The sequence below is a fragment of the Camelus dromedarius genome, chromosome 12 (genome assembly GCF_036321535.1).
Source record: "Camelus dromedarius isolate mCamDro1 chromosome 12, mCamDro1.pat, whole genome shotgun sequence".
NCBI lineage: Eukaryota > Metazoa > Chordata > Mammalia > Artiodactyla > Camelidae > Camelus > Camelus dromedarius.
In genome coordinates, this window is record NC_087447.1 from 45,195,915 (window position 1) to 45,217,181 (window position 21,267).

General features: G+C 48.5%; 3 protein-coding genes across 3 annotated transcripts; all 3 read left to right on the forward strand.

The window, feature by feature from the left end:
- The first annotated feature begins 5,936 nt into the window (after positions 1-5,936).
- UBQLNL (ubiquilin like) lies at positions 5,937-7,781 on the forward strand. Its single transcript, XM_010990634.3, has one exon. It carries the CDS (start codon positions 5,937-5,939, stop codon positions 7,779-7,781), a length of 1,845 nt encoding a protein of 614 aa, XP_010988936.3.
- Positions 7,782-12,071: 4,290 nt separating this feature from the next.
- UBQLN3 (ubiquilin 3) lies at positions 12,072-14,718 on the forward strand. The gene is made up of 2 exons (XM_010990572.2): positions 12,072-12,131; positions 12,415-14,718. The coding sequence occupies exon 2, from the start codon at positions 12,452-12,454 to the stop codon at positions 14,423-14,425; it is 1,974 nt and encodes a 657-aa protein (XP_010988874.2). The 5' UTR covers positions 12,072-12,131; positions 12,415-12,451; the 3' UTR covers positions 14,426-14,718.
- A 4,773-nt stretch (positions 14,719-19,491) lies between these two features.
- LOC105097939 (ubiquilin-1) lies at positions 19,492-21,203 on the forward strand. The gene has a single exon (XM_010990574.3). It carries the CDS (start codon positions 19,641-19,643, stop codon positions 21,201-21,203), a length of 1,563 nt encoding a protein of 520 aa, XP_010988876.1. The 5' UTR covers positions 19,492-19,640.
- Positions 21,204-21,267: the final 64 nt, after the last annotated feature.

A 21,267-nucleotide genomic window follows, 5' to 3' on the forward strand; every position in this document is an offset into this window, starting at 1 on the left:
TGAATTTAACACATTGAGTTTTATACAATTTCTCATTCTTACTCTAGCACAAAACCCATTATTCATTTAGCTGTTATTTTCCACAGCATGCCTTTAGGTTTACATTTTGATGTAAGCTCTGTAATCTTGCTGGCTACTGGCACTAATTCTGGATAGGATTCGCACTCCACAAAGCTTAGGTTTTTCAACTCCTTCTTCTCCTACCTCCCCAACCTCTGTGATTCCTCTGGACCCCATGGTTACAGCAAGGCCAGACCAGGGGAGTTAATGGAGAATGGGCTCCTGGCCTTGGGCAGGGAGTCAGAGGGTGAAAATCTGCACAGCAAGATACAAAGGGATGCTCTTTCGCCGAGGCTTTCCCAGCAGAGCCCTGGGCATGTCCTCCTGGAGTTATACTTTCACTTGATCCCTGAGATCCTTTCCTTAGAAGGGGAAGTAGAGGTATTATGTGCTGGGTAAAGGATTCTAAAGGATGGGATGAGTCAGCAGAGGGCCCTTTTGCTAAGTGCTCACAGTACCTGAAGTTGAGGGTGCAGTGAGAAGTAGGGAAATGATAAAGGGTTTAGACAGCGGATCTCCAGAGCCCAAACTCCTCAGTGGAAACATGGAGGCAACACACTCTTCATAGGAAATCTAACATCCTTCTAGGCATTTGGGTGGGTGTAAGACTTGTCACTGCCTGACAAGTACTCGGAGAAGAGATAGAGCAGAAGAACACAGAGTAATCGAGGGTGGCCGGCACTGGGAACACGGCTGTGGCTCCTGGTCCGGACCTCAGGAACCAAACTCCTGGTCCTCTCTAGGCGTACCCCAGGCAAGAGCCTGGAAATCCAAAGGCTTGACAGGCTCCTGTTGCTGATTAGAAAGTCCTGGGAGGGGCTTTCTTGGAGGACAGGCAGTGAAATCTGCTGGCATCAGGAGCTCCAATTAAGGGATACATTTGAATGGTGGGGTGGGTTGGAGGTGCCTAGAATAGTGGCGGAGACAAGTTTCTAGGGGTAAAGAGGGCATATAACAGAGCAGGCCTGTACATGCTGCTAGAGTGACCCCACCCCACCCCCGATACACAGTTTGACCCTCATTCAAGGGTGCACGGTTAAGTAGATGGCTCTGTCCTCAAGACTGAGCATTTCCTCCTAGAGTAGTCCCTCCCTCAAAGTTGAGACCATAATCCTTCCTGAAAGGGACCCATCCCAAGGCCCCCACAGGATGTCTCAGGTTTGCCTTAATCTGTTTGGGCAGGAGGGCCCAGCAGGGCTGGACAGATCTCAGCTTGGGGATGGGTGAGAAAGACACGTCTGTAGTGAGAAGCTCACTCTCCCCCTATCTTTGGAGGCACCTGTCTTTTGCAACCCTTTTCTTCCATACCCTCCCCCCATGCACTCTCCACACCCTCTCCCACTCTCAGTCCTTTCTGATGTCAAAATCTGCGCCCCTTCTGCTGAGATTGTTTACTTGGGCCAGTGATAAAAGCCTAGGGGAGCTCAAAGGTCTTACTCCACGTCTGCAGCTGATACAAGATGCAGCCTGTCCCCGAACTCCTGACCACTCTGCTGCTGCTGCTCCTGGTGCTCCTAGGACAGCCTCAGGTATAGAGGGAGGGGAGAGGGATCACAGGCAGGCAGGGAGAGGGTCCTGGGCTTTGGGATGGCTCTCCTCTTCTCTTTGATCCTTTTCAAGAAGCCCCAGGTTATGGGAGACAGTGAAAGTGGAAAGACCTAGAGACGACAGACGGAAGGAAGGTAAGGAAGATGGGATACCCTGCCTGCTCCGATTATCCCTTGTCGGGTACAGGCATAGGGTGAGAGAGGGGAACAAGGATGGACGCGGGAGTGGGAGGAGTCCTGGGTTGTACCCGTGCTCTTTTGTGAAGTCTTGTCCTTCCCAGAGGTCTGCCGCCCTCTTCCTGTGCTAAGAATGCGGGAGGTAAGGGAGGCCCACCTGGGCTGTTGTAGGCTATGTAACCTCTGCTTCGTTACCCACAAAGGCTAAACTACTGGGCTAGAGTTACAGGCTGAACACATAGCCAGACGAACTACCAGGGCTATAGAAGATTTGAGTGTGATTGTTCAGAGAAGGACAGCGGCCACACATCTTATTTTTTGAAAATTATATAAGGAAGCCCCAGTTGGTGCTATAAGCTTAACCAACAACTTGAGAAGGGGTCTTTGATCCAATATTGGCTCACCCCGCTTCAAATGGGAGTGGAGGGGGCAGGGTATGGTTCAGTGGTAGAGTGCTCATGTAACATGCATGAGGTCCTGGGTTCAATTCCCAGTACCTCCATTTAAACAAACAAACAAACAAACAAACATAATTACTTCCCCTCCAAAAAATAAATAAATAAAAAATAAATTTTTTTTAATGAGAGTGGCTATATAGACATAGGGACACATATAAACACCCTTAGGTATGTAGACACTCACTCAAATGAGCACATGGTTATTACACTTTCACACTCTGCTTCCTGCGTGCTGTGTGCCTGCACTCTTCCCTCAGTTTCTGTGCCCTCAGAGGCCTCCAGGAAGTCACCAGACCCCCTGTGGCACAGCTCAATGGGAGAGGCTTCTCGTACAAGACGGTGCCCGGGGCTGAGACTCGGCACCCAGTCCAGCCTCTGCCCTCGACTGGGTGGCCCCGCTGTGTGCGGATGGCAGGTGAGCCCAGGATGATTTCTCTTCTGCAACCAGGTTTATTCCAAATGTGCCCTCCCCTGCCCTAACAAGTTTCCTTGTGGCCCCTGATCAGCTTCCTCTCTCTATTTTAGGATTCCCCCCAGATAAACAGCCTGGGCCCGACTGGTCACCTCCTAGTGTTCCTCTCATGGGTTAAGGATGGTCCAGACTGCCCTGAGCTACTGCCTGGAATCTCTAACCCGATCATAATCCAGAGCACTAGTACCCTTAGCCTGGTCTTATCTTAAAAACTAACTTCCATTCTTGGCCCTCAGACTCTTAACTTCTTCTCAGAAGTTTAGAGGATAAACCTGACCAAGTTTCAGACTTGGAGTCAAGTAGATCCGAGTTTGAGTATCAGTCCTGCCTGTTAAGCTCAGTGTCCTTGGAGAAATCGAATGAACATCTCAGACCCATTCTTAGTTATCTGTAAAATGAGGCTGATTCAATATATGAAAACATCACATGAGATTACATAGAAATGTGTGGACAACATAGCAGGTGCTGATAAATATTGGTTCGATGAAAAAATTGCTAAATGGATCAATGAGTACACGGGTGAACCCTTCAATGAATTGGCAGCCTGGTCGGGGAGGTAGATACAACTCACAGACAGGGTGTTTAAAGTCAGTACATACAGGAATGTGATAAAGACCCAGCTGAGCAGGAAGGAGATCCCGGGCAGGAAGGATGACTCTAGTCACTGAAAAGCCACAGTGGAAGCTCATCTCAGGAAGATTATTGCCACTGATAACAATGCTCTCTAATTTCTATAGACATTTTGTAGCATATGAAACACATTTACATGTCGTTGCTTTCTTTTTTTTTTACTGGTAACTGTTTTATTATTAATTTGTTATTGAAGTACAATTGATTTACAACGCTATGTCAGTTTCAGTCAGTACAGCATAGTGATTCAGCTATACATACATACATATCTTCTTTTTCATATTCTTTTTCATTATAGGGTATTACAAGACATTGAATACAGTTCCTTGCGCCATACAGTAGGACCTTGTTATTTATCTCTTTTACATATAGCAGTTTGTATCTGCTAATCCTGACTCTCAATTTATCCTTCCCCCTCTTTTCCCATTTGGTGACCATAAGTTTGTTTTCTATGTTTTTGAGTCTGTTTCTGTTTAATAAATACATGGCATTGCTTTTTAAATCCTCTCAAAATTTGTGGGTAAGACATGACTTACTGGCCAATGTTAAGCAAAGACAATACTTATAAGTCAGGAATAATTTAAAGAATTTTCCAAAGTGACCTCATGAATATAAATCTCCTTATATCACTGTCCTGCTACAGGACATCTGTGTTTCAAGGGCAGGTGGAAGGCGCTGGAGTCTAGACATAGAAGAGTGTCCATAAAGAAGAAAAAAAACCAGTAGCTCACTTGTTGATTGCTTATTCTGAAATGAATACTTTACACTAGTTGTTTTGCTTGCATTATCTTGGTCAGTCCTGCCCATCAAGGAGATAGATCCTTTTGTTATTCTTTTCACAGAATTTAGTTATGACCTTCAGCAAATTGTGTAACCTTTCTGAGACCCGGTCTCTTCATCTGTGGGAATAAACCTACCTTCCAGTGTTTTACTATAATTAACCGACATAATGCGTGCCCGGTGCCCATTAGGCCTTGTTGCGGTTAGTGTTAACGTTATTACTGTTGCTGTTTTTTGTTGTTGTTGCAATTACCTATTGTCATAATATACTGTAAGTAAGAGAGAGATTACAGATCAATTCTGTTTGATTCCAAAGCCCTCAGTATTAATCAGAACACTAGCCTGCTCATTTTTAAATAGCTTTTGGTTACCCTGATGATGCTGGTGGGGGGCTTGGTCTAGGTACTTTGACTACCACCGGCCGCACAAGTCCTGTGATGACCTGGCGCTGCTGAAGAACTACAAGGAGAGGAAGATGGCTATCGTGACAGCGGTGGCAGTGCTGTGGACGAGAACTTCATGTACTTGAACCGCTACGGCACAGGTGTCATGGCCAAGGCGGGCCTCTCCTCCAACACCCCAGTGCTGCAGCGCCCGCTGCCCGGTGCCGCCTACAACAACCGCTTCTCCTATGCTGGCGTGCCCTGGAAGGACTTGGACTTTGCTGGAGATGAGAAGGGGCTGTGAGTGCTCTACACCGCTGAGGAGACCAAGGGCAACCTGGTTGTGAGTCGTCTCAATGCCAGCACTCTCGAGGCGGAGAAAACCTGGCGCACCAGCCAATACAAGCCGGCCGTGTCAGGAGCCTTCATGGCCTGTGGGGCGCTCTATGCCTCACGCTCACTGAGCACCCGCCAAGAGGAGATCTTCCATGCTTTTGATACCACCACTGGGCAGGAGCACCATCTCAGCATCCTGCTGGGTAAGATGCTGGAAATGCTGCAGGGCACCCATTACTGCCCCTCAGATCACAAGTTCTATGTCTACAGTGGTGGCTACCTGGTTATTTATGACCTCAGCTTCCAGACACTGAAGCACAGCCTGACAAGACCACCAGCCAAAAGACCCTCTGGGGCTTGGGTACAACCAAAACCTGTCAAACCCCACAAATCTTCCAGGCCCCGAGACTGCAGGACACAGCATTGGTAGAAGTGTGTCCTCCTTCTCCTCCAGATGGGCCACTCCCCAGAATGGCCATCAGCCCTCATGATTGGGAGACATTGATTATGTCCAGTTAGTTCTTCATAATTAATATCAAGGGACCCACACACAGCGCCACAGAGAAACATACATCCCACATAAACAATCTGTTCTTTTATTTATTTTTTTTTAATAGTTCCATCCTGAGAACTTTGTCCCCAGTTTCCTGGAAAATTGTCTTATTTTATTTTGTTATGGAGACGTGGACTCCCAAAGTACACCTCCTTCCCCAGCTAGTTCAGGCAGAGACTGTGAAGCTTGAGTTGACATCACAATATCCCTTTTCTGAAGAGGGTATGCTTTTGGTGGGTGGGGCAGGGGAGGGGAGACCCTGGGATGGGCCATCACCACTTAGCCTACCTTATATCAAGTATGAATCAGTAGCCACGCCAGGCCTCAGCTGGGCCACATCTGGAGAACTGGGGTGGGGGTACAACATCGTAAAATACCTGGCCTCAGTCTGGTCACTCATCCCTTTCGGGGCAACAAGGAAACCAGCCTGTGGACCAAGAACACAACACCAGAGACGGAGGCCAGCAGAAGTATTTGTCTGCCCTCACCCCTCTGCCCCTGCTCCTGCTTCCACCTGCTCCCCATCTGCCACGAAGGTCCATGCCGCACATCATCTCTCGAACACCCAGGATGGCCCAGAGCGGGCGTCCTTCATGTCTGCCTGCAGGCAAGAACACCGCTTCGAGTGTCACTCGAGTGATAGTGAAGACACCAGGCAAGCAGGAAGACTTTATGATAGCTGATGACACCTCGGTGAGGCAGTTCAAGGAGAAGCTATCGGCTCACTTTAAATGCCAAGTGGACCAACTCGTGCTGGTCTTCATGGGCCGCCTTCTCAAAGACCATGACACACTGAGCCAGAGGGGCATCCTGGATGGCCACACCATCCACTTGGTCATCAAGTCCAAACACAGCTCCAGATCCCTAGCCCATTCCTCCCGGAAACCGTCGACCGATGAGCCCTGCCACCAGGACAAAAACACCAAAGGAAACAGCAGTGGGGTACACCAACCTGCCGGTGCGAATCACAGTCCAGTGGAATCAGCTGTATCCGCAGAGCCTGGCGTGCCCAGGGTGCATACCCAGGGCCTGGAAGTGCTCAGTCTGGAGCGCATAGCACAGATACTGGAGAATCCTGGCATCCAGCAGCTTCTGTCTAACACAGACTTCATGAGACGGTTGATCTCAGAACACCCAGACATGCAACAGTTGATGCAGCAGAACCCAGAGGTCTCACACATCTTTGACGATTCTGATGTCCTATGGCAGACTCTGGAGCTGGCCAGGAATCTTGCCGTGATTCAGGAGATATTGCAGATCCAGCAACCTGCACAGAATCTCGAACATCCATCGGACCCACAGTCACATGTGGGCTCAGAGACCACCCGAGGTGAAGACAAGGCCCTGAGTCAGAACTCCGCTGATTTCAATGACCAAATGCTCAGTAGCTCACATGATCCATTTGGGGGCAACCTTTTCACAGCTCTCCTGGGAGGACAAGTGCCAGAGCCGGTCCAGTCCTCACCCACATCTCCACCACCACCGCAGGAGTGGCAGGAACAGCTCCCACAGCTCCCTACAGCCCAAGTCATCTACGCCAGCTCTCGTGATTTATCTTCAACCGCCTCAGCCAGTGCTACCCCCAGCAAGGCAAACCAGACTTCCAGGGCCAATACTGCCGCCAGCTCCACCTACGGCTGGAGTCATACTTGTGACATTGAGCAGCTAACTGGGGCACCAGCCATACCCAGCATAGAGCTCACCCAGCAGCCCCAGGCAGAAGACAAAGATGCCACCACCTCTCTAGATAGCTCTGATCAGAAATTAGAGGATGACCTCCGGCTGCTGGATGAGCAGACTGGCTCCCAGATCGCCGGAAGCATGACGCAGGTGCTGTTGAACAACCCCTCCCTGGCCGCCCAGATGATGCTGTGCATGAGTATGCCCCAGCTGAGTGAGCAGTGGAGGCAGCAGCTGCCCGCCCTTCCACAGCAGACACAGCTTTCTGATATGCTTACAGCCCTAGCCAACCCTAAAACGTCACAAGCGATCCTGCAGATCGAGCAGGGCCTGCAGCTGTTGGCCACCGAGGCTCCCGTTCTTCTACCTTGGGTTGCTCCCTACCTATGGGGCCTGGGCTGGCTTCCTGCACCCAGCTGCAGCTACCCTGACACAGTGCCCGGGGCCTGGGATGTGCCAGATATGGAGGAGCCTAAAGGGCCCGAGTCCTGCCACAAGTCTGGAACGGTCCTGCAGAGTCTACAATCCCGAGCTGGAGACCCTTCCCACCTCCTGCAAGCCCCTGAGATTCGTTTCAGCAAGCAGATGGAATCTCTGCATGCCATGGGGTTCGGGAATCACCAAGCCAACTTGCAGGCCCTCATTGCCACCGAGGGAGACACCAGTGCAGCCGTCCATAAGCTCAGGAGATCTCAGGGATCCTAACCACTGTGCCCACCCGTTTGCTGGTTACCTGAATGCTGACCCATTTGACTTCCTCATCTCTGCCTTTTCTGTCTCTTCTGATGCTTCCAGCTAGGAGAAGTCCTGGAATAGGAGAAACCAAACAATGCTTTCTCTGCTGAAAAGACCACTGGCCATGGCTGAAAGATCTGTCAATAAAATGGCTACATCAACTTACCTCCATCTGAGGTTTGGCTTACTTTTTTGCAAAAAAGGCAACTGTCTATGTGCGATAGACACCTACATCACCTGCCTCACCTATCATGCAGGCATACATACACATACATGTTCATACATGCATGCCGTACATAGTACATGCATGAACACACACATAGCACATGCATGTATTCACAGAGAGATAGAGAATCATATCTGCACACATGGAAACACATGCACAGATATCATATGCTCACATACCCAAGAACACATGTATATAGCCTTGGACCGGTGTTCACATGTGGCTCACACAGCCAAAGATTCAAGTATATAGGCACATAAAGTCAACACACCATACACACAGCCACGTACACACAGCCATGTACACACACGGCTGCACACAAATACGTAGAGACCCATAAACAGACCCACGTGTAGAGGAAGATAGTCAAAACGTACCCATGAGACACTGCTACAGAGATAGACTCAGATATTTAGTCATAAAGATTTCCTTGATTTCTCAAGTCCAGATTGTTCAGGTTTGAGTGTGGAAGAATGAGCTGGTAGGCCAGAGTAGGAGGGATCCACATTCAGCCAGGTCTTGACAAGTATTTAACCACCAAGAGTCTCTTTATGAATTGTCGCTGTCACGATCACAGGGCCCTGCGGGACTGCTGCTGTTCTGTCCAGCAGAGAAGGACGGAGCTGCTGCCACTCTCACTGCACAGCCCAGCCACGGCCACCCCGGGCCCCCACAGGGCACGGCGCCTTTCAAGAAGATCACATCCTTCCACACATCTGATGTTTGCAGCTTTGTTCTCTATAGTTAACCAAGGTCCTGTCACGCTACCTCCTGCCTCACCAAAAGTATCTCAGCCGATTGGCAGGTAAACAATTTTGATTCAATGATTCAATGATTACTTAATAAGCTCTTGCCATAATAAGTCAAATATTGTGTTAGGCTTTAAAAAATAGCAGTGACAAAACAAATATCCTTTATTTGTGGAGTTTATTCTCTTTCTTTTGTGGGAATACATCCAACTTAATGTATAGCTATGTGATAGGTTACGTGATGATAAGTGCTACAAAGACCAGTGAAGCAGGATAGACGATTCTAAGCAGGGAGTCATCAGGGAAGGCCTCTCTGAAAGGTGACAGCTGAGCAGAAGAGCTGCACATGCAATTCCCTGGGAGAAGTATGTTCCAGGCAGAGCAGGCTGCATGAGAGCAAAAGCCATGCGGTAAGAGTAGTCTTGTGTTTGAAGAATAACAAGGGGGCAGTGCAGCTGGAGTGGGATGAATCAAAAGACAGAGGGAAAAGGAGGATTATCAGAAATCATGAAGAGCTTTGTAGGTCTGGTGAGGACTTTGGATTTTATTATGAATGCAACAGAAAAATCACGGCTGGATTTTAGGCGAAGGGATGGAGTGATTCAATATATCAGTCTGGCTGCTGAGTGGGGAATAGACTGTGGTAGAAGGAAAAACTGGAATCAGGAAAACTAGTTAGAGCGGGTGGGAGGTGGCGGTGTCTGGGACTAGGGCAGGAGCAGCGGAGGTGAGGAAAAGCATTCAGATTCTGGACTGCAAAGAGAGCCCGCAGACATCCATGTGGTCCTGACAAGCCACCCATCCTCCAGCCCTGACATGAACATCGGCAAGACTGGAGGAGGCCCTGAGCTCCAAGTGCTTCAAGTAAACCTACTGCCAAAGACCCCTCACTCCGCTACCACCACCCACCAAAACAGTACAGCTCCAGAAAGAAAATTATAGCTAAGAACAGAGTTTTCACCACCCGCCTCCATTAAGATGTCTCTCTGAATCTGATTAAGCCTTATATCCTCAGTTTATATAAAAAGCCCAAATTCTTCGGATCATCATCCTGATTCTCCCTAGGTGCTCTGAAAATCCCTCATCCGACTCATCAGTTCTCCAAACCATTGCGCCCCACCATGTAGAGCTCAGTTTGGCAACAGTGAAACAAGCCCTTGTATCGGCAACCTTTCCCCTAAACGTCCCCTCGCCTTCCTGCTGTGACTGAAATGCGGCTGTCTGCCGAGGATGCCGCTTCTCCAGCAGTGCTGCCTGCTTCTTTCGTTCCCTGTGGACTCAGAAGTGTGTGTTGGGGGGGGTCCTCCTGGGGCCTTCTATTGCTTCCTAACCGCAGTTTCCTAGCTTCAGTACTGCTCTGTCACAATTATTCTGGCGTAATATCCTCCTAGCAGACTCGCCATGGTTCTCTCCGACTCTGCCTCTTCTCTGTGGAGGCAGAGGAAAGCAGACAACTGTGTTGACTAGTCTTATTTAACTTTATTACCAAAGCCTTCATTGTTCTGTTTGTGTTTCTTACTGCATTTTCCTATGCTAACTTTTTTCACCAAAAACCTGTGTTGAAACGCAGGTTTTTGAGCTTCATTCCAAAGGTTTCTGATTCTGCAGGTCTAGGGTAGGGCCCCTAAAATGTGCATTTCTACCAATTTCCAGGTGATCCTGATGCTGTCCGTCTAGAGACCACGCTTGGAGATCCAAGGCCCTGGTCAATTCACTACCTTACATTTTTGAGATGATCATTGCATGTCTTCTCTGCTCTTCTCAAACCCTCAACATCCTTTTATCTATTCTGTCTCAGGTGATATTTTGCTTATTCCAACAAGATGGCAAAAAAGTGACTTTCACCCATGTCTGCCACTAAATCAACCACCTAACTTGCCTCTGTACCCATATACTCGGCCCCGCCTCCTGCTATAATGAACACACTGACCATGCTCCCAAATCAAGCTCTTCACTTGGGCACTTGATTCCAGTCCTTCTATCTTCTCAGCAGCTACTCTTGCCACTGTTTTGTGTTTTTCTCACATCACTGTGTTCTTCCTCCCTGGATTGTTCCCATCCGAATAAAACCACGTTGTAATGGTCTCATCTTAAGGAAAACAAAACAAAAACCCTTTATTCCGTATTTCCACACAGCCATCACTAACATTTCCAATACTCTTATTGGATCCACTTCCTTTCCAACCCATTTACTTTTAAACCCACTCCAGTCAGGTTTTCTGCCCTCACCACCCATCCAGCCTCAGTCTCATCGTGCTCTCCAGTCTAACTGGTCTCTCTCGTTCAAATCCAGTGGCCAATTCTCAGTGTTCATTTTACTGACCTACCAGCACAATTTGCCACAGTTGGTTACTCTCTCCCCTTCTGAAATTCTTCTCCTTCTTCATTTGGATTCTTTCCCTCTCATTTATCTTCCTGACAATGTTTTACTTGCTCTCAACTTCCTTTGCTGAATTCATCTGATGAACCTTCCAGACTTCTAAATATTGTACTGCCTATGGCTCAGTCTTCGTACCCCTATCCTTTCACTGTACTCACTAATCTCACGATTCTAAATACTCTATCAATGCTGATGAAGTCTAGACTGACAATACTGGACTTCCTACATTTCCATTTGGATATGAAATAGACATCTCAAATATATGTAAAACTGAACTCTTAATTTTATGTTTAACAACATTATTCCCCGGTGATTTTTACCTCAATAAATAGCCAATTCATTCTTTGGCATTTTCTGGGGAATAACAACAATGAAAATAAAAAGTAAAAGAAAAAGTTTATTCTATCCTTAACCTCTCTCTCATATCCTGGATCCCACCCATCAGAAAATCAAGACGTTGAAATAGATATAAAGAATTCATGGCTGATGTTGAGTCAGAGAGAAGATAGAGGCATAAGATGCCAGGAAGACGAAGCTCAACTGAAGAGCAGCTGAGTTTGGGTCTTGATGGGGACACAAGGGATGAAGGACCCTTTCCTAGTTGTCCAGTCCCAATGTGAGTCTCCACATACCACATACCACATACCACATACCAGGTTGTGTGAAAGCAGAACTCTCGGCTTGAGAAGGAATAGTCAGCCCAGACTCCTCACTATGAAGAAGGCAATTGAGATAAAGGAAGGAGAAGAGTTGCAGGGTCGGGGGAGATGAAGTCAGCAGGGATCCAGAGCACCTTGGAGAAGTCTCAGGAATCCATTGTGTGAGGCTGTGATGTCAATGCTGAGGTCACAGGGGTGACCTGAAGGAGTGGGTTCTGGCTTAGAAGGCTTCAGGGGTGGCTGTTCAGCAAGATGAGGGCGGTTTGGAGCCCTGTATAAGAGGAAGGACGGGGCCACAGCTGACTGGTATGTATTCCCCAAACTGGGTCCTATTTGCTGCCCTTGCCCCTTCACTCATCAACTATAGACCTCTTTCCCAGGGCCTCAGGCCTCCCTCCCCTGGCCCTCAAACTCTCTCAAACCCAAAGTCCTCCCAAAGCATCCTATCCCAGGGACCTCATAGCCCCTTCCATGTGGACCCTCCAGTTCCCCCACCCTGAGGCCCCAGATCCTCTTCCTGTCCACCTTTCTTACTTTCACCACTGCCCAAAAGGATGATCGAGGTCTCTCATTCCCACCCCACCCCCAGCTGTGTCCCCACAGACTTGGACCTCCTGCTGCCCACCATGGCCAAAAGTGGAGAGGCCCTGCCTCAGGGCAGCCCAGGGCCGGTCCAGGACCCCCACCTCATCAAGGTGACAGTGAAGACGCCAAAGGACAAGGAGGATTTCTCAGTTACAGACACTTGCACCATCCAGCAGCTGAAGGAAGAGATATCACAGCGCTTTAAGGCCCACCCTGATCAGCTGATCCTAATCTTTGCTGGCAAAATCCTCAAGGACCCTGACTCACTGGCCCAGTGTGGGGTCCGAGATGGCCTCACTGTTCACCTGGTCATCAAAATGCAGCGACGCACCATGGGCACGGAAAGCCCAGCTGCTTCAGTCCCTACCCCAGCCCCAAGCTCTGGATCACTCCCTCAGCCAAACTCCATTTACCCAACAGATGGGCCACCCACCTTTAGCTTAGGTGTCCTCACTGGCCTCAGTGGGCTAGGCCTGACCTCTGGTAGCTTTCCTGACCAGCCAAGCTCACTGCTGTGGCAGCACGTGTCTGTGTCTGAATTTGTGGCTCAGATCATCGACGACCCCTTCATCCAGGGTCTGCTGTCCAACACAGGCCTGGTGCGCCAGCTGGTTCTTGACAACCCCCATATGCAGCAGCTGATCCAGCACAACCCTGAGATTGGGCATATTCTCAACAACCCTGAAATCATGCGGCAGACCTTGGAGTTTCTACGCAACCCTGCCATGATGCAAGAAATGATGCGGAGCCAGGACCGGGCACTCAGCAACCTGGAGAGCATCCCTGGTGGCTACAATGTGCTCCGTACCATGTACACAGATATCATGGACCCTATGTTTAATGCAGTACAGGAGCAGTTTGGGGGCAATCCCTTTGCTACCTCCGTGGCTGCTAATGCCAGCAGCAGCAGCCGCCAACCTTCAAGGACAGAGAACTGTGACCCTCTCCCCAACCCCTGGGCTTCCACATACACAGGGTCAGGCAGCAGGCGAGGCAGAAGGCCTGGGGACCTGAATGTATCTGAAATTAGAAATAGGTTTCCCAACATTCTAGGTAATATAGGGCTCAATGACTATTTCCAGCAATTACCCCAGGACCCCCAGTCCCTGGGAACCTATCTGCAGGGGATTGCATCTACTTTCAGCCCAAGCCAAGATCTACCACCACCACCACCACCACCACCACCACCACCAGGAAGCCAAGTTCCTCCAACTTCCCCCTTAGGCCAGCCTCTCCCCAGGGAGTCAGTAGCAATCAAGGGAAAGTCGTCCTGCCCAGCATTCCTGAGATACCCCACAGAGAGCAGTACGAGAAAAGATGGAGGCCAAGGTGGCACAGGGAATGGCTCCACTGGCCACAGCACCAACATATCTGATCTTGTCTCTGGGCTGGGGAATGCTGCCAGCAGGGCCCCGTTGGTTCCTTCACCCCCTTCTCCCACAGCAGCTATGGCAGAATTCCCTGAGCACGCCTGGTTGCCGCCACCAGGTTATCCGAGATCTCTGAGGCCAGCCAGCATGAATCAGACCCCCCAGCTGCAAGACGAGATGTGCTGGCAGCTGCCGCTGCTGCTACACCTTCAGGCAGCCATGGCCAACCCTCGTGCCGTGCATGCCCTGCTGCAGATTGAGCAGGGTCTGCAGATCCTGGCTACTGAAGCACCTTGCCTCCTGCTCTGGTTCATGCCTTGCCTCACAGGTCTGGGAAGCATGGCAGCAGGTACCGAGCCCAGAGAGGGTGCCCTCGTGCCTGAAGATTGCCCTCCAGCCCCAGCTCCTGAGGTTCCCTCAGCTCCAGGCTCTGTGGAGCTGGGCCTCCATTCCAGTCCCTTCCTCCAGATGTTGCAAGCCCTCACTGGCTCCCATCCCCAGCAGCGGCAGCCCGAGACTCACTTCCGGGTACAGCTTGAGCAACTGCGGGCCATGGGCTTTCTGAATCCTGAAGCCAATCTCCAGGCCCTCATTGCCACAGAGGGTGACGTGGATGCTGCTGTGGAGAAGCTGAGGCATTTGTAGGAGCCCTGGTCGTTCGGACCGTATCTTCTCCTCTGTGCACCTCTCCCCCCGTGTCCCGCTCCCTTACCTCCCCGACTCTTGAATGCAGCTGCACTATGAACCAAATTTACTATGATGCTCTTTGCTGTGGAGACAATGTTGTTCCAGAGTCAGTGAGGAGGAATGAGAGCCAGAACAGGGTGGGGGTGCCATGAGAGACCCAACCGCCCCTGCCGCTGTACCATCGTGGGGCCCCAGTCTGAGCTCTGCTAATGCCTATCCTGAGATGCAATTACATCCAACCTCCAGCGTCATTTGCTGCCTGAGTCTGATTCTTTGTGGGTTATGAGAAAAAGGGAGGACACAGGAGAAGAGGCGGTGGTAAGAGCTGCCACTGCGTGGATACGAGGGCTTGGAGGGAAAACTGAAAGATTTGAAGTTAGAAGATTCAGAAGCACGGAGAACAGAGGAGGGTGAGCCGAGGTCTGCAGCTTTCCTGGTGTCCTTCCAAAGGTCCTCCAGATTTCATGTCCTGTAGGAGTTGTCACCAGCTACTCTGTGTTCTTTGGGGCTCTCTACCACTAGCCTGAGTAAAAAGTGGTAAAAATGAAGTAGGTAAAGATTTGAGAGGGGAGGGAAGAGAGTTCCAGCAGAAGAGCCCTTATGTACAAAGGCACGGAGGGAGGGTGTGCATGCCACACGGGACGTGCTCTCCACATCTCAGATGAACTTCTCATTTGCACTCAGGGATGCTTCCCAAAAGGTTTGAAAGATACTCCTCTAATATCTCTGCCATAAATACCTGCATGCACTTTTTCCTGGATATTTTAGGGTTTCATTACTTATATTTACTTTTAAATAATAGTTAACGTTATTAAAGGTTTCCTCTAGCCAGGCCCTGTTTTAAGCCCTTTACATCTGAATCCACATCAGTCCTTTAATGCGGGTAAGTATTATTATCCCTACTTTCACATGAGGAACACTGAGGCATAGGGAGAGAGGCAGTATGTCACTTAAAGTTATACAGCTCTTGTATATTGCAGGCAGGATTTAAAATTAGACAGTCAACTTCCAGAGTCTAGACTCTTAACCACCACACCAAATCAAGTTAACTAATGTTTTCATCCTTACCAATAGAAAGTGAACCCAGAAGAGTAAAGGAATTTTTCTTCCTCCCAGACCATCCTATTGCTGGACATTTAGGTAAGCGAAACATCTTAAACGCCGATGACAATAAATCATTGTCCAGGTGTTTCATTGAATCTTCTTTTCTCTTTGTTTCCACCTCCCTCCTTCCCACCTCCTTTTCCTCCTTCCTACATTTATTTTATTTAGTAACCTGCCGACAGTGGGGTTCTAGCAGCAAATAAGATAAGGTTCCTGTTCTCATGGAGCTTACAGTCTAGTGAAGGGAGACAGAAAAATAAAATGAGTGACTGGAGAAGAACTATGACAGAAAGATAAGTTCTATGCAGATAATGAAAACAGACCAATAAGAGAGTGAATGGTTGGGAAGACCTCTGGGAAGAGCTGGTTTGAATGGTTAAGAAGAGTGACCCTTGTAAAGACTAGGTGGTCAAGCGTTAAAGACTTAGGCCACAGTTAATGCGATGACCTTAGGTGTGGGAAGGCGCCTGGCTGTTCCAGATACAGCAGGGGAGCCAGTGTGGCCAACTTTTGTAAGAAAGGGGAAACTCAACATCAGGAAGTCAAGGAGACTGGCAGGAATGTGACCATGGGAGGCTTTGTAGCTAGATACCAAGCTTGAATTTTATTCTAATGCTGATATTCCAAACATAGCCTTTGCTACTCCCATCAGCAGCTCTTCTTAGGCTTAATTAAACAGACTCATTATTACAAGCCACCCTTAACACAAATCTACTCAGAGTATACAGGAAGGAAACTGCAGCTCACCAACTGGGCAGAATCAGGCATTTCTCATTGTCTGGGAGTCCTTGCAGCATAGCCACCCAAGAGTCATCTTCTCCCAGGTGGCAGTTCCATGCTAAAAAATAAATAAATAAATAAATAAATAAATAAATAAATAAATAAATAAATAAATAAATAAACAAACAAACAAACAAACAAACAAACAAACAAAACTGTCACTGGATTTTTCAGAAGGAAAATTCTGACAAAAAACACTGAAACTGCACATGACAGCGATCGCTTCACACCGTTTGATGCATCTAGTGAAAGTGCAGCTAAGATGGACAAACTTTAACCAGTCTCTGTGCAAAAGATGGAAATGCAATATATTTTCTAGAAATTAGATCTTAAATATAGTGAACTTCAGTTCAAACACATAAAGTCAGTGTTCTACTGCGTCTGGTTGGAGCCCTTAGCCTGACGGTGAGTTTCTGGATATGATGCTTTCTTCACCAGTGTGCTTGGAGCTGTCTTTGCTGTCTGCTGCTGAATATGTCCCTGGGGATTCAGTCAGCCCTGACAGACATGTCTGTTCTTTGCACCTCCCCATCCCGTTATGGACCTGACCACAGAATTTGTCAAAGATTGGCCTTGCCTATGGTATGAACATAATCCTCAGTGGTTTAACAGATGTCTGCTCTGTGCCAGGTACCATGGGTGTCACTTTATAAACAAATTCTTCAAAACAAATCTGTGAAGAATCACCATATTATAGATGATAAAGACCAGGCTTAAAAAGGGTAAGTGCTTGTCAAAGTTATGAAGTGGTGGCTGTGAGATTTAAACCAGGGCTATTGGACCCTAGAGATGCCAAGCTCCCCTTTTTCTTTTTTAATAGTAAAGTTTAATTAAATAAATAGTAAGTTAATTATTTTACTTTACTTTACAGTTATAAAAGGAGTATATGTACAGTATAAAATATTCAAATGATGCTAGCCCTTCAGGAGGGATAAAGTGTGGTTCTTGTAATGAAGAACTCGGTGGACTGTGTGGACCGGACTCCCGCCTTGAGACACAAGTGTAGAAATGGTCTGGGAAGACTATCAGCTCGGGCAGCAGACGTTTAGACACAAATTGTAGAGCCTGTAGGGGAGATGGTGAAGGGGTGGGTCACCTCAAAGACTATGAGGGGGAAAAAAATACCTGGAACCATGAGATATTCAAAGGTGATCACAGATATCTGGAATGTTCTTCAGTGCCTGCTACACATTAATGCACCAGCTAAGGAAAATTCAGAAACATTCATTTGGATATCTGATTCTGCTGAGGGCAACCCAAATGGAATGCCCAATGGGAACTGATTCTGGCACTGATATCTGTGTAACAGAAGTTGTCCTGAGGCCCGGACATTACTAGGAAAGTCCCACTAGGCTGCTGGCTGCAACCAGCCACGAGGCTCACTCTGGGACATTTACTGGGACTGAAAATGTCTTTTGAACTCAGAAATTACAACTTATCAAGGTCTTGATACTGATTGGACGTGGAAGAGAGTCAATTCAAACTAACTGAAATCAGGAATACATATTAATATCTAATCGACGAAGTAGTGTAGAAAGATCTAGATGTTCATGTTGCCCACATCTACCAGAATCCCCTAGAGGTGGCATTTTAGGCAACTGGATTCTAATTTTACAGTCTTTTGAAATCGTAGAATCAGAAAAAGGGGTCAGGTATATAAATGGCAAAAGCCTAAACAACCCCATGTATCCATCTTCACAATAAAAAATATAATTGTTGCAGGGATTAGACAGACCTTACTCTTAGGCCTAACCTACCTGGAGCAGTCAGCACCTTAGGGAGTCACTAGTAATCTGCTTTACATCAGAATATGTCCCCTCCCAGGTGATAATTCTCCTCCTCAAATATACCTTGTATCTAGTAATTGTTAAAGTCGTGAAGACCTAAGGTCAGCCTATTGCTTTCTCATTAATTTCTTTTGTCTCATCTTTGATCCTGCGGAAGCTGAGAGAGCACCTTTCCCCCCAAGTTCTTGGAGGACATGCTGCTGCTTTCATAGACTGTATGGATGGGTCACCCACCTGGTGGGTGTTAGAGATGCAAGCCGCCTCAAGATCCCAGTGATGCTGGATGGGCTAATTATACATATCTTTATTCCATTCATATAGAAACAACAACTTGAGACCTTGAACGAGGCATGGTTGGTATTCAGTAATTTAGTAGAAGACAGGTGACTAGAATTAGCACTTCCTAAGCTAGTTCTTAGACTAATACGTTTTCTCCTGAGCTATATTCATTTATCAAACTCAAGTGGTATGATTTTCAACCATGCAAGGGGCTAATGCAAAACATGGTTTTAGACAGGAACATTTAAATGTTTTGTTATTCAAATAAAATACTTTTTTCACTTTCAAAATTTAATGCTCTTGAAATATATACATATCAACACTTTCAGAAAGCTTTTTTTCCAATAGTAATCTTGGCTAAGGGTAATTGAACTATTTATTTTCCTATATAAACAGTGAAGTTTGTTTGAACATTTGAAGTCCAGTTAAAATGTCTCAGCTATTCTGACTGTAAATCAACAACTGTAATTGCTCTAGGTCCCATGATAATATCTCTTTGTTGGGGGGAGGGTACAGCTCAGTGGTAGAGTGCATGCTTAGCATGCATGAGGTCCTGGGTTCAATCCCTGGTACCTCCATTAAATAAATAGATAAATAAATAAACCTAACTACCCCCCCCCCCAAAATTGTAGAAACTATGTATATATATACCTTTGTGAATCAGAATGGTATATTGTAAACTGAACCCTAATATAAACAAACTACATTATACAAGATATGCTTTCTTCTTAGGTTTTGTTAAAGTATCAGTTCTGTAGATGAATGGTTCCAACTTCACTAGTAAGGTAGGGCATCACTTCTCAAACTGTACTGGGCACAGGGACAATCTGAGGGTGCGCTAAAATGAAAATAACAATTCTGTACATCTGGGTTCCAGCCTGAGAGTCTACATTTGTAACAAGCTCCCAGCTGAGGCATTACTAAAATCAAATCTCAAAGAAAGCCAACCTCTGGCAGGCGGTAGAGACCACTGCCCTTCCCCTAACCAGGTCTGCTTCTCAACTGTGACTTCATTGCTGACATCATCTCCCCTAAGGCTGGCTCTAGAGAAGGGCAGTTGCCACCTCATGGGAGCCAGGTGGTGGCAGGGCTACACTGGAAGGCGGTGTCCACAGGACGTGGGTGAGAGGACATCATTGTACACCTACTGGTCCCTGCGTCCAGGTGTACTCGGTACTACATCTAGACTTCTTCAGACTCCTGCATTCTGCTCTCGAGGAAATATGGCACAGGCTAGGGAAGAAGCAGGGGACAGTCAGCTGGTGTCTGGTCGGGAGCCACCATCACGCATCATCAGAGTGTCTCTCAAGACCCCACAGGACTGCCAGGAATTTATGCTGGCAGAGAACAGCAGCATCCACCACTTTAAGAAGCAGATCTCCAAACGCCTTCACTGTGACACTGACAGACTGGTGCTCATCTTCACAGGAAAAATCCTCCGGGATCAAGACATACTGAGCCAGCGAGGCATCCTTGATGGCACTACGGTCCACTTGGTAGTGAGGACTCGTGTGAAAGGAACTCAGCCCGGTCCCGGTGCTCTGCCAGGCCCCACTGGACACTGTGCCCATCGTTCTGAACCATCCACCTCGGAGAGTGCTGGGGTGCTAGCCAGGCTGGGCCGGCTGGCCCAGGGCTCTCCTGATCTGGCAGACCTCCTCGGCCAGCTAGCTCAACTCCTGATGGTTGCGCCCGAGGCCGTGGTGCAGCTCTCGGAAGACCCTATGGTTCAAGGCCTGGTAAGTGAGAAACTAGCCAATGCCAGCCATGTTTCTGAATCCTCAAAGCCAGTACACAAACCCGAGCTGGCTCTTAAGGTTCTGGAAAACTTGCAGAACCCGGCCCAGTCACCGGAACTCCTGCAGGCAGACAAGTGGGGACTGGAGGCCTTGAAGGCAGTGCCAGGTGGTGACAATGCCACGCATCCGGTCTGCTCTGATATCCAGCACCTCATGCTCTCCACTCTGGCCTCACTGGCTGCTTCCAAAGGCCATGGCCCAAGTTCAGAGCCCAGCAGAGGGGGCGCCAATCCTCACAGCAGTACTAACACAACCACCACCATCGTCCCCACAGCCGCTGCACCTGCCAGGCCACTGGCACAGGAGGTCAGAGCAGGAGTCATTGCTCAAGTCAGGGGCATGGTCTCAAACCAGGCCAATTCAGGCTGCAGGACTGGGACGTCGGACTTAAATTCGGGCCAGGATCTTTCCTCCCAGGAGAGCCAACAGCCCATAGGGAAAGCCACACCAGCCAGTCAGCTGAGACCTTCACCTTCTGCCTTGTGCAGAGCTCTGCATGTCCTGCAGCAGAATCCAGCTCTGCTGCGCCAGCTGGTGACCGACAGCCCCCTGCGACACCATATGCCACTGCTTCCCATACTCACCAACCCACAGGCACTTCAGGCATTGATCCAGATAGAAAAGGGCCTGCAGATACTGTCCAGGGAGGTGCCTGGGTTGGGACCTTGTTTATGGGGTCCAGGTAGACCACATGGGGCTAGAGGAGCTCCTGAAACTAGGGGTGGAGGACAAGGTCACAGAGCAGACCCTGTGCAACCCACACTGGCCGTTCTTCAGCTCCTCTGTGCACTGGCCCATGCTTGCCCCCAGTCTACCCAGTCTTCCCTGCCCTCGTGCCCCCTCGCTGACAGCTGCTACCAGCAAGAACTGGAGCATCTGAAGGCCATGGGCTTTGCTAATCGTGATGCCAATCTTCAGGCCCTGGTGGCCACAGGTGGAGACATCCATGCTGCCATTGAGAGGCTGCTGGGGGTACCAGAGGCCTAGGTCCCTCCAGCTGGTGCCCACAAAGCACCACCCGCAGAGAGGAGAGAGGGAAGGGGAGGGGAAG